Below are 13,482 nucleotides of genomic sequence, written 5' to 3'. Positions count from 1 at the left end.
TTTCTATTTCTATTTCTATTTTTATATATTATAATATAGAGTATGAAGTTAAAGGTTAAAAGAATCAGAGAAGAGATGAAGACAAAAATAAAAGAATAAAATGAAAAAAGGATAAAGATGATCAAGAAGGATCGAAATCGTTTCGAGGCGTCGATCAAAACGCACGATCCTTTCGTATATTCCTCGAAAAAGGATATATATACCTATATACGTATATAAATTATGTATAAAGATATTTTCAAAGTAGAACGTTTAGGCTTGTGCGACGTAATACATGTGTGTGTGTGACGTAACACGAGAACTACTTTCGAAAAAGCTTTAGTTAATCGCGAATTTTGCGATCGAACCTCCTTTCTTCTCGATGCATGGGTTTCACATAATCGATTCGTAGAAAGGACCGATGGAGCCGCGTTAGTATGTTTCCAAGGATGGTCCCTTTTTGTCACGTTGGATCAACTATTTTTGTCTGAGCGAAATCTCTCGATCGTTATCGACTCGAGAATTAAACTCACGCGAACCCTAATCTTATTTTATTTTAACATATCGAGTAAATCATTCTTTTTTTTTTTAACTTAATTGTCCTTCGTCCGAAATCTTTTAACTCCAAAACTAGATCACGAAGATGTTCGATCAAAGAATGTACAAAATACTTGAGCTCGCTGTATCCTATATTTATTTTACAAAATTCTATCTCACGCGTCGAATAAATAAACGAATAATATAATCGATTAATTAACACATCATCTTCGTAACCTTCATTTTATTTTATTTTAGTTCCAACGATTACTCTGATATAATTTACAAAAAAAGAAATAAATTCGAATTATCAAATAAGTCGAAGAAAAAAGAATAAAATGAGGAACAAAAGTTTCCACGATTTCTCGAGGTGCACGCAAAAACAAACGAATTATCATAAACACAATGGTTATCAATCGACGATATGAAGACGAACGTGTTTCTCAAGGCGTTAATCGTAACGTGTGGTAATTACACGCACGTAAGCTGCGAACCTATGTTGTACTATAGTAAGTACTTGAGCAGAGAGGATGGTGTAACGCAGCGGGACTCGCGTCAACGTCTGCGAGACATAAATACATCAGGGCATGGTGTGCGTGCCAAGGCGCTGACAGTTCGTTTGAGTGCAATTAGCGTCTCTCCTTCCCACCCTCTTCCTCCTCCTCCCTACCACAACCATCCTTATTCATAGTCGACGCCTCATAAGTCTCGCTATCGCATAACAGATCGCCAAATGAAATTAACTGTTTCTCTTATTATTCTTTGATTCTCTTCCTAATAATGCCATAAAAGAAAAAAAAAAGAACGAAAAAAAAGAAAAAAGAAACAAGGCATAGCTATAGGACGTATAAAACGTGTAATTAAAATAATAAATACATGTAACTGGAACGATGAGTGTATCAATTAAGAAGATTAGGACGAGAGAAAGAGAGAGAGAATGATGGATTTTTTCTTTTTGTTTTTTTTTTTTTGGTATAATGATCAGGGTGTGATTCTGTGGAAAAGGATAAGACGGTCGAAATTAACGAACGTTTTCGTCGAATTCATGAAAGCAGCAAGGAACCGCAGAGAGGAGGAGGAGGAGTGAGAAAGAGGGATTGAGGAAACGAGCACGTAGCACGAATCGCCCATAACGAGGAGGCTCAACTTTATGAATATTATTTTCCAGCAGATGTCCCGGACGATAGGAGCTCGTCGACGTCGCCGACGACGTCGTTCTGGTAATTAATGACGCTTGCCCGAAGAAGAGAAACAGAGAGAGAGAGAGAGAGAAAGAAAGAGTGAGTTTCATAGCTGGGGTTGCGATCGTTAAGAGAAAGAGAAAGATAGAAGATATGGGAAACCTTGAGAAAGAAAGAAAGAAAGAAATAACGTAAAAGAGAAGAAAAGAAAAAGAAGAAGTGGAAGGGATAGAATTTGGCAAGAGGGTTGGTTCGGTGATAAGAAAATCCAGCTCGGTGAAACCGATGGCAAGTCGACGTTGATGTTGGATGGAGAAGAACGACAATGCGCTTTGAATTATGCTAGAATGACTCGGTAGTTTTAAAGCCAGGAAGCCAACATTAGCGCATTGATACCAGAACGTTCTGGGGGACCATTAATATTACTTACTTTACAGGCTGAATTTTCTCTCTCTCTCTCTCTCTCTCTCTCTCTCTGAACATATAGTCTCTTTCTGTATAATACAAAGTGAGCGAGAGTGTGTGTGTATATATGAGAGAGAGAAATAGGTTTGCGTTGGTCGGAGGGTCGCTCGCGTTTTAACCGGCCGCTTCTATCCGGGGCTCGTAGCTCCGCGTATTCGCGAGTTTACCGCAGAATCAGATTATTATCTCGCGCGTACCCTCTCTTTCTCTCTTTGTCTCTCTCTCTCTCTCTCTCTGGACGCACTTCTCCCGGGAGGCCAGCAGCCACCCAGCTAGAGCCACCCATTGTCACCGTACCCAAGCTGCCATGCCGGCCGGGCTTAACGAGCTAAATTGGGAAATCGATGATGATGTCGCGATTCTCCGTAGTCAAGTTTTTACTTCGCCTCGATTAACGTTCCCAATCCTTTTCTATGCGTAGTCGAGTGTGTCAAACATAACACATCTAAGTAGATGTAATCAGAATGATAAAGAAATATTCTATAAACTATAATTACCCTATTACGATAAAATAAAGAAAATCAACGGTTCGAGTTTATTTGAGAGAAATAATAAACCACCAACGTATGAAATTTGTCGGTTTTATTTTAAACGTTGCCAAAGGAAAAAGATAAACGAGTGATATAACTCTTCCATGAAGAGAAAAGGAAACCTTCTGTCGAGTAAAACGTTTGTCACGTATAAACTGCTTGGATTAGACTCGACGTGGGATAACAGTCGAAAGAGAAAGAGTATAAGAGAAAGATGAAGAGAAAGTGAGAAAGGATGAGAAATAAAGAGAGAAAGAGTTGGTCGGTCGAAGGAGAACGGGCAAGCTGTGCCAGCAACTCTCTCTCTCTCTCTCTCCCTCTCTCTCTTTCTTTCTCTTCTCCGTGCTTGTAAAATCAAAAGGACAAACAATTAATAACGGCGTTGCCGGCGATTAATCAGAATTTAACTCTCAGTTAAATACTCGGGGGGTTCGTTTCGTGCACGTAGCCTCTTTCCTTCTCCCTCTCTCTCTCTCTCTCTTTTCCACTCTCTTGGTCCAGTCGAAGAAGGGGAGGGAAAGAGAAAGCTCGAAAGGGGTGAGAGGACGCAGAATAAACAAAGGTTTACATCAGTGTCAGTCGCAACAAGTCCGAATTCGTCTAGGGTTCTCGGCATGAATATTCACGGCTGCTCTCTCGCTTGTCCGTCCCTTCGAGCCACCCTTCGGTCCTCCGTTTGCCTCAAACCGGCCGTCGATCCACCACCCCCACCCTACCCGCTTGCCATATACGCCAACGCTTCCTCCTCCGTGCCTCCTCGTCCATTTACCACCCCCTGCGATATCCATCGAACGTCGGGGCTACCAGTCAAAGGCCCGAAATCACAATACGCGTTTGTCCGGTTGACGAAGTCAACGTTGGGCGGCTGTTAAAGCAAATAGAATGCGAGGGCTATCGCCACGGGCCTGACGAAACAGAGAAAAAGAGACAGAGAAAGAGACAGAGAAAGAGACAGAGAAAGAGAAAGAGAAAGAGACTGGACACACAGTGGTCATTACCTTTGAATTGGAAATGACGTTTCCAGCGTGCCGATTTTCCAAGCTGGTTTTAACGATCTATTTGAATCGCAACCCTCTATCGAAATTCAAACTCTAACTCAAAGAGAAACATTTTCATTTCCAAAGATTCTTATTCGTTCAATGTCTTGTTGCAAAAACACCTAAGTCCCTCAACCATCAATGATTACTACTACTACTACTCCTACAACTACTATTACTTGTTCTTAAGATAAAAGGGAAATCGGCTTAGTGGAGGTTTTAACGCGAACCCTTTCGCCTCGAAGAGAAAATTGCCGAACGGTCGATGAGAGTGTTTCGAGGCCAACCGAATGATTTAATCCCCGAATGATGGACGTTCACGTCGCGACGATGATCTGCGTGCCGTGAAGTGACAAGTGGTTAGGATCACGGGGAAACATCCTGGCTCTGTGTGGTTGGGTTCGTGTGCGCAACGTTACCATCAGGACCAACTCGCGGTTCTCTATTGGTATTTGCTATATCGGTGACTCTCGCTTGTGCTTTCCATCCAGACCGAAGGAAAGAGGGGTGTGTAGTTTCAGGGGATGTGTAGAGAGAGGGATAGAGAGAACCTCGAACCGTACAAATCATGTTGGCATTACCGCGTCAGGCCTCAGGACTCAACCTGTCGTGCGACCGGAAACTCGACGCTTCACGGTAATACTGATTTATCGGAAGTGCAACGGGTTGGTATGCAACGGGTGATGCACAACGCATACGCGATTCAGGGACACGCGATTCGACGTTTAGGGGATCTTCCAAAGTAACGAACCCTTTTTTTCTTTCTTTTATATTCCGGGATTGTGCATAGATCGAAAACATTCATCGAAATCGATAACACTCGACTTATAAATCGTCTCGTTAAACTGATCCTGATTTTACATTATTCTTACTGGGATATCCGGTGAATTATTTTTCCTTCAAATTTTTCTCCTTTCTTCTTCGATAATCGATTTTCTCCGATAAAGACTATTTGTTTCTAATCCTACCTTTCAAGGTGTTTGACAATGTCTTCATAGGCAGCTCTGCAGTTTTCCCATACCGTCCCGGACCTGTGGAACACAAAACGCAATACTTCAGGTAAAACAGGATAAAACAGAAAAAACTTTAGTGACAATATTTCTCCACAAACGGAATTGGATTTTTCTTGATCAAAAAGTTCTTGATCAAGAGAGGAAAGAGTTTCAAGAAAAAGAAAAAGTTAAAGAAGAAGGAAAGGGAAGGAGGAGGAAGATTTTCGACGTACCACCTAATTTTTAAGAGATAGATATTTTATTTTATTTTATATTTTTTTTTCCTGATTCACAGAGTTGACCGACTCTGTGCCAGCACGAATTGGCCCGTTGGTGCTTTGAAGTACGTTGATTAAAAGAGACGTCAGTCTCTTCCACGAAGAAACGAACCTAATTCCAATCCCTAACGACTCGTAGTTCAAGTCAATGAAGAGATACGGCTAATGAGAAAAAACATGGTTACAAAAAGATACCATATTACTTGCTATAATATTTGCGGATGAACCACATAAACGAAACACATTTTAACAAGAAAAATCCAAAAAATTTGCCTTTAATTTGAAACTATTATACAATCATTTCGATACGTAAAACCGAACCCATAAAAATCGTTGCTATAATTATTTCGACGAGTTAAATACGATCTTTCATTTAAGATACACATTCTTCCAATTATTTTTCCCCCTTTCTCTTTGATATTTTTCATCATAAATAATACTATTCTCCTATTATCTCAATTCGGGTTAAAACCCAAAACAAATCAATCCTCGAAGAATCCCAACATCCTTCGCAAAAATATTTAACCCTACGAGCGTCGTGTGTATTTATTCGCAGGAAAATGGATAGCATTGGAAGGGTTTATAGGAAGGCTGTTCTAAGGGGGGTAAAGGTTGAAGGCGAATGGACAGATGGGAGGACGTGCGTCGAAACTCTCCGTTGAAACTGGTAGAAGAGGATACGAAGTAAAAGGTGACGAAACACGGAGGATGAGGAGGACGAGAAGAGGAGTCCGAGGACAACGATAGGAGAAGCTTCAACTTGTTACGATGTGTATAAGTGTATATACATATACACGTATGTGTGTGTGTGTGTGTGATAGTATAGGTTATTTCACGATAGGGTTGCGTTGAATTAATCATATTCCGGTGTTTGTCGTGCCGCCCCCAGACGTAATCCGTCTTACCTCCTGATCTCTGTCTCTTTCTATCTATCCTTCTCTCTCTTTCTCTCTCTTTCTCTCTCTTTCTCTCTCTCTCTCTCTCTCTATCTATCTCTCTTACTCGTTCTGCGATAGATTTGCATTTTAATTAAAAGCAAAGCGCTGAAATCATAATGCGAAACTCACGACGTCGCCTTCGTTACGTTAACCGAGGCCTATGTACAAGAACGATCAAGAAGAACATCTGAATGATCTTCTTTTCAAACATTTTATCATTTGCTTTATTTCTTTTTATTTTTTATTTCAACAAAAATATGTTTCAACGTAATTAAATGAAACGTGGGAGGAATGAATAGAAATATGATCGTTTAAAAAATGAGAAAACATATTTTCATCATCTAACCATAAGGAATGATAAAAAAATGAGCGGTGGTAAAATGTTTGGGCATAATTTGAAGTTAATTAGGGATAGTAAGCGAATGTAATCGAAAATTAAGGCGAATCTTGAAAGCTCTAAAGCTTACTAGTGAGATAGAACGAAATAAAGAAAGGGAGAAAGAGAAAGAGAGAGAGAGAGAGAGAGAGAGAGAGAGAGAGAAAGGAAAAGGGTGGCTCGGATCTATTAGAAACGCGTTAACAAATGCTGGGATTAGTATCACCTTTAGAAACCCCTTGAGCAAGCGCCCTTAGGATCGACGCGACGTATCTACACAGGATTTCGTCCTTCGGCTTTCGCGCGTCTCGCGATATCTTCTTCCTCTTCCGTTTAGATCGAATAAGCTACGATATTCGTCTTGAGACCGTAACGTACCAAAGATTAACAACTTTGAACTATATCAAAGCTCCAACTAAATGTACTTCAATTAACATTTCTTCATTTTTAATTTTATTCTATATACAATTTTGTATATTGTCATTAATTTGAAAAAAGGTAGGAAATATTTGTAATAAAATATCAATGTTTAACTTGTAATAATATTATTGATAAAATCATATTTTCATTGCAATAATGTATTAATGGAAAATGATTATTTAAATGAAGTATAATATTTATTTATTTTCGCAAGTACTAATAGAACTTATTGTAACAATTTATTCCCCGGTCAAAGTTCATCGGATTTAAAAGTGAAATAGAGAAGGAAAAAAGAGTTGATTTCACCTGAATCAGATCGTGTTGTTAAAGAGACAAGAAATCTTCAAATGAACGTGAAAGGAGAATAAGAATGTTAAGAAAGTGAGAGAAGACGTTCTTGGAAGAAATAAGGAAAGAGAGACAGAGAGATCAAGCGGTGTCGAGACCCCTTGGATTTCCACGGCTTCGCCGTCTCTTCAAATCCTCTTAAAGTTGTATTCTTTTGGCCTCGCCAGCCCCTCTTGTAAGATCGCGACAGTCCCAACAACGCGAACGCGTCTTTTCTCGGGGTAGGAGGGGAATGGAGTTCTATTGTGGAAGAAAGTTAAAACAAATCAATCCAATTTCTATTCTATCATTTTTTTTGTCTTCTTTTCAACTAAACAATTTTAATCCAACTTTTTGAATACACTTATGATTGATTTAAAACAATTTTTTAATCGTAAAAAAAAAAAATAAATAATTAATTATTATTATTATTGGATGATTATTAGCCCGTAAAAAGCGAAAATTGTATGCAAAGTTTAATAGACAGAGATAAGGGGTTTAATAAAATAATAATAATAATAATAATAATAATACGAAAGAATATGATCGACCATGAAATGATTTTCTTGTTTCATTCTTTTCTCTTTATCTCTTTTTTTTGTATTCACACACGCACAAACAACGTACTCAGGTGGCTCGTAAAATCCTAACCGATGTTAATGAAAATGTTTCCCGCTGGGACACAGTCGTCGCTTCCGAAATATCGCCTATAGTGTCACGATAACATCTTCCTCTCGTCCCATACACGATAACATTTTAATCCCCTTAAAAACACCACGTGAGCTTGGATCCGAACGAAAAATCTTTCTCTAACGAGAAATATAATAACACCAATGAGACATCGATTCCTCACACACATAACATGCAAAACGACCAAGTTTTATTAAATTCACAAATGGAGGATTATCGAGACCATTCTCGAGTATAATCCTCTAAATTATATTTATAGATATATATTTAATAAAAACATATATAAATATATATAGAGAAATGATATTGAAATAAAACTGACCTCGCGAGTGCTTCGATGTTGGTCATATTTGGGTTAACCTTGAGACCTTGTTCGGCACGAGCCTGAGCCTGTGCTTGAAGATGATGGGGCAGACTTGCTGGTGAGAGTATGGCTGTGTGTCCTGCACCTGGGTGTCCTCCCAACTGCATGAATTGCATATGACTGAGGTGTGTGGGTGGATGATTATAGCCGTTCGCCAAAAGCGGTGACTTTTCCATCCTTGGTACATCTGTGAACAGAAAACAAATAATGAAATAACTGTCCTATCCTTTGTTTTCTGAATTTAAAACTACTTGGTCCTTAAATTAACCGAACTTTTATTATATATTATACGATAGAATAGACCATTAACATAAACAAAATATATTTATTTATTCGATGAATATTTCATAAAATACTCTCTTTTTACGATATAAATAATAATTCGTAAGTATTTATAATAAACTTAGAGTTTTATCAGGGTCAGATATCGATATTTTTTTTTTTATAACCAATATTATTTATATCGAATTCTAGTACTTCAGTCTATGAATAGAAAAAAGAAAAATGGAAGGTAGTATAACTGAGGGTAAAAAAGACGAAGGGAGAGAGGGACAAGGTAGAAGGGTGCAAGGGTATCCGGATTTCAGTGAAATCAGGCGAGACGTGAAGCTCGTGGCAAGCCTCGGATAAAGAGCGCTTTCGTAGGCTTGATGGATCGCCGGCCGCTTAACCAAATATCAATCACAACGGCTAGCGCAACGGCAGCTCTCTGCATATAATCTGCTCGTTGATTTGCGTTTGCGATCTCGTCCTCGTCCTCAACCTCAACCTCAACCTCAACCTCAAACTCAACCTCAAACTCAACCTCGTCCTCGTCCTCGTCCTCGTCCTCGTCCTCGTCCTCGTTCTCGTCCTCTTGCGCGCGTGTTTGCGCATCGACTTAATGGGCTACTCGTGATGGATTTACGTGGCCTCCAGACGAATAACAATTTTCGACTACTCGACAATAATCATTTTCTAAGAATTTATTCTTCCGGTTATAAACATTTTTTTCCCTTTCGTTATCTCTTTATATTACGGTACGGTTTATTTCCTTTTTTTCGTGATCTTTAAAAATATCTATCGTTGATATTACATTTATTTCCATATCGAGAAGTCAAATTTTCAGAAGAGAGAGAAAGTCATTACTATTCTTACGAGTATTATACGGATTTCGATTTTTTTTTAAGGGACGAAAGAAGATTCGTTGGAGTTAGGCGAGAGGGTTGTGGTTGGGGCGGGGGGGGGGGGGAAGTGAGTAAAACGATAATACATGCACGGTCACGTATTTTGATTGATGGGCTGAAACCTTCGACGCCACGATTCAACCCCGTTTGTCCCGTTGTCCCCAACTTGAAGGCGTAAAAGATCGGCATCGTGGTATACGCCATCGTCATTTGTTGCGGCGACGCGTGCCACCGATAAGTTTCTCGTTTATAAGCGCATAACTGCTATCAACGAAACACATTTTCCTTTTACATTTTTTCCCTTTTTACAACACTGCATAACATTTTCTATCAAATATTATATCATTCGTTGTAGGATATAAATTATTGTCAACTTCGATAAAAAAAAAGCTTGCATTAAAAAGGGAGATGATTTTTATTTGCTTTTTTTTTCTGTACAAATTCTCAACCTGAAAGAACAATCATTTGATGTACGTTTAACATTCCTCGCTAATTTTTGGTAAGAAATCTTTCCAAATCTTTTCTTGATTACCTCGTTTAGATTTAGGTTCGTTGATCGACCATAGGAAAAAATAAAAGTAGCAATCCTTCCGAGAAAAAGGGTGGTAGAGAAAAGAATAACCGAAATGGTCGATGAAATATTAGACAGGTGAAACTTTTGTCATTTTAAGGTCACGGCCTCTCCTCTCGGTCGAAATAATTCGTGCGAAAAGGAGGAAGATACTACAAGAACGAAGTGTTTTCAAGAAACAAGGAGAGAGGGAAGAGAAAGAAAAGATGATATGCAATACAGAAGAAGAAGAAGAAGAAGAAGAAAAAGATGATGAAGAAGAAGAAGAAGAAGATGAAGAAGAAAAGAGAGAGAAAGAGAGAGTTGGAGGTGCCTATTCATTACAAATTATCTAAATGGCAGTGATTTCGGCGGACCGGCTGGCCGTTTGACGAGTAAGTGGCGGTTTCGTTGTTCAGTGACTGCCATTAATCCAAAGCCGTCTCTTTAAAGTAACTCCAAGGAAGTTGCGATAGCTTTGACAACCACTGTGGGATCCGGCCCATGACCGGCCCCAAAATTGGACTTATTACAACTTATAGAGCGTGATTTGGACGCTCCGCTCAATAACATACATTATCCCCAATCCATATGATTTAATGAAACTCCTCTAAACTCTCCACTTAACCGCGGTACTCTCTCTCTCTCTCTCTCTCTCTCTTTCTCTATCCTCTTCTTTTCTCTTTTCTTCTTCTTTAACCATAATATATACATATACACGTACCTCTATTGTTACTCTAAACTATACCAACTTTTTGTACATTTGTTTCTTTTTTTTCTATCAACCATACGATATATTCGTTGGATGAAGATCTTTTTCACGAAATCACATTGGAAAAAATGACAAATCGATTTTTGTCGATAAAACAAAACTATAAAGTACAATTTAAGGTTAAAGACTGCCCTTCCTCTAGCTTAGCTTTTTTCTCCCACTCCGAGAACACTACAGAAAACCACACCACACCATACCATGCTATAACACAGCACAGCACACCGCAAGCAACTCCTTGCCCCTCCCTCAGCTGATGAGGTGACAACCCATAATTATACGGACCGCTTTCAGTCTGAGCTGACTGCAGTGGCATGCAGAGGAGAGGCCTCCATCATCGTCGCTTCTTCTTCTTCCTTCCATGCTTCTTTCTCTTCCCTTCTCTTCTTCTTCTTCTTCTTCTTCTTCTCCTTCTCCTTCTCCTTCTTATATCTCATCCTCTTTTACGTTTCTTCTTCGTTGTCATCTTCGTTGTAGTCTCCATCTTGTTTTTCCTTTCATATTCTTCCGTATTTTATACATACAAGTATATAACTATCAAAGTTCTGAATAATACTTTTCATTTATTTCCAAAACAGCTGTTTTTGACACAATCCAAAAAAAAATAATCTTCCTAATTGACAATTTCATGTTTTATTTTTTTTTGTAAATTTATTAACGTAATATCATAACACGTGTATCGATAAAAAAAGATAAAATAAAGAAAATATGAGAATGTAATGAATAATAAGAATAAGAGAGAGAGAGAGAGAGAGAGAGAGAGAGAGAAGAACAAAAGAATGAATACTTCGAATCATGCCTGTAGGAGAAGAACGACTTCGCAACTTCTTTTCTGGTGTTAATTACAAAACGCGAGAATAAATTGCCAGGCTAAATGAGAGCCGGCTATTTTCTTCTTCTTCTTTTTCTTGTTCTCCTTCTCCTCCTTCACCACCAACACCACCTTCACCTCCTCCTCCTCCTTCCATAGCCTCGTCACGTCTCTCTTTCTTCTTCTTCTTCCTTCTTCCTTCATAAGACGAACGGATGAATGGAGGGCGAAGACACCAGTGAAATTTGTTATGCATCTCGAACACGGACTTTTCTACACGGCGAGGATAAGTGCCGGAATGAAGTGGCCTTTTTAAATTACATCCTTGACTCCGAAGGCTTCATTGTCGAAGCTTGCGAATCGACTTCGACCTCGGAATTATTTCTTATCGATTTTATCTTGACAAATAACAGGTATGCAGCATATACATTTCCTACATGAAAGTATCTGGGTCAAAAGATATATATTTTATTTTTTCGTGACTATTGGGATTAACCAAGATTTGATTGATTTTTAAACAGTTCAGATTAATAATTCAAGTAATTAGTAAAGCGTCGAGAAAGTAATACATAAACGGAAAAATAAATTGTTCATTAAGTTTGTTTAGTTAATTTCCTATAATTAATCCCTACGAAATTAAACTATTTAGCCTAAGGTTAAGGGAAGATCTTTTAACTCATAGTCTGGATGTTTCCTTTCATCAAAACAATTTCATTCTTTCTTAGTTCTCTTTTTTTGATTGTATTTTTTCTTTCTTTCTTTTATTTCTCTTCGTTTCTCTTTCTCTTTCTCTCTCTCTCTCTTTTTCTCTCTCTCTTTTTCTCTTTTTCCACCCACTCGAGTATTTCTCCGTTTACAAAGAAAAATGAATCCTCTTCCGGTCGGTTGATCTTACTCTCACATCAGTTCTACGTGAAATTATTTGGAAGATCTGCCCTTTGTCGCTGGGCCTACGTACGTACGTTTTATACACTTAAAACAACTGTCTGTTGAACCTTGGTGTATGCCTAACTCTCACAAACTTTCGCCCATTGTTCTTATCAACCGACGAATAAATCCTGCTTCTATCTTTTATCTTTTATCCATTTACATATCCAACATGTCATTTTCATATACTTTATTGTCAAAGAAATATATATCCAGACGATTAAATAATATTATAAAGAACAAACTAATATGTCATTCGACTAATTTATAAAAGTTAGGAATCCTTTTCGTTTCGATAAATAAAAGAACAAAAATGTAAAACGGGAAATGCATCGTCATAAGTTCGATATTTTCAAAGAAACATTTACATAAATCATTATAATCACCATTCCGAGAAAAAAGCGAACAAAACTGTCACCAGACAAATTTTCCAAAAGTAAGGAATCTCTTTCCCTTATCAACGAATAAAATAAGAGAAATAAAACAAAGTAATCTTGTGACGTAAAAAGGGAAACGATGAGAAAAGGGAATGATCGTTTCTACACACGTGTATCACCATAAGCCCAATATTGTTCCCTGTTAGTGCGCACTGGTACATATAAACACAAGACGGGAAACACAGTTTCGCGCAGGAGGAATCCGGTTTTTCAAGTAATCGAGAGTCGAAGCAGTCAGCCAGGCGAGCAAGCAAGCAAGCAAGCAAGCAAGCAAGCAAGCAAGCAAGCAAGCAAGCAAGCAAGCAAGCAACCAGTCAGCCGAACGGTCAGGCAGACGGGCAGGAAAGGAAGAAAGGCAGGCAGCCATCGAGGTAGCTCACGAGCTTAACTCCCAACAACACCAACCAGAAGAAGAACTATATATTTCCAAAGAGAAAGAAAGAAAGAAAGAAATAATATGGATGCCATAGAATGCATGCATACAACCCCACTTTGCTCCTCCTATGTTCTCGATTTTTTCTCACTTTCCTAGCTCACCACACCCATTCTTCTCTCTACCGAGCTTACTCCTGAGAACTACTCCTTCCATTATTGAGACATAAGAAGACTCTTCTATGCGAGTACCTAACAACCTACAGATTTATACATAAAGTATATACTTACATCTAACAAATCGTGATCTACTTAATGGATTAGGATTCGAAACAA

At 38.5% G+C, this 13,482-nt stretch overlaps 1 protein-coding gene across 7 annotated transcripts in view; it reads right to left on the bottom strand.

Annotated features, from left to right (window-relative positions):
- Positions 1–13,482, bottom strand: part of LOC106790927 (dachshund homolog 2) — a gene marked incomplete at its 3' end in the record, with an annotated part of 190,928 nt that overhangs the window by 80,522 nt on the left and 96,924 nt on the right. For 6 of the 7 annotated variants that reach the window (XM_014756193.1, XM_014756195.1, XM_014756190.1 and 3 more), the window contains 2 exon segments: positions 4,698–4,760; positions 8,073–8,301. In XM_014756193.1, coding sequence (XP_014611679.1) covers positions 4,698–4,760; positions 8,073–8,301 — 292 coding nt within the window. 7 annotated transcript variants of the gene reach the window in all.

This window comes from Polistes canadensis, unplaced genomic scaffold, assembly GCF_001313835.1.
Source record: "Polistes canadensis isolate GaletaPanama2010 unplaced genomic scaffold, ASM131383v1 scaffold_270, whole genome shotgun sequence".
Classification (NCBI taxonomy): domain Eukaryota; kingdom Metazoa; phylum Arthropoda; class Insecta; order Hymenoptera; family Vespidae; genus Polistes; species Polistes canadensis.
Note: the sequence above shows the minus strand (reverse complement) of the source record. Positions and strands in the feature narration are given on the sequence as shown.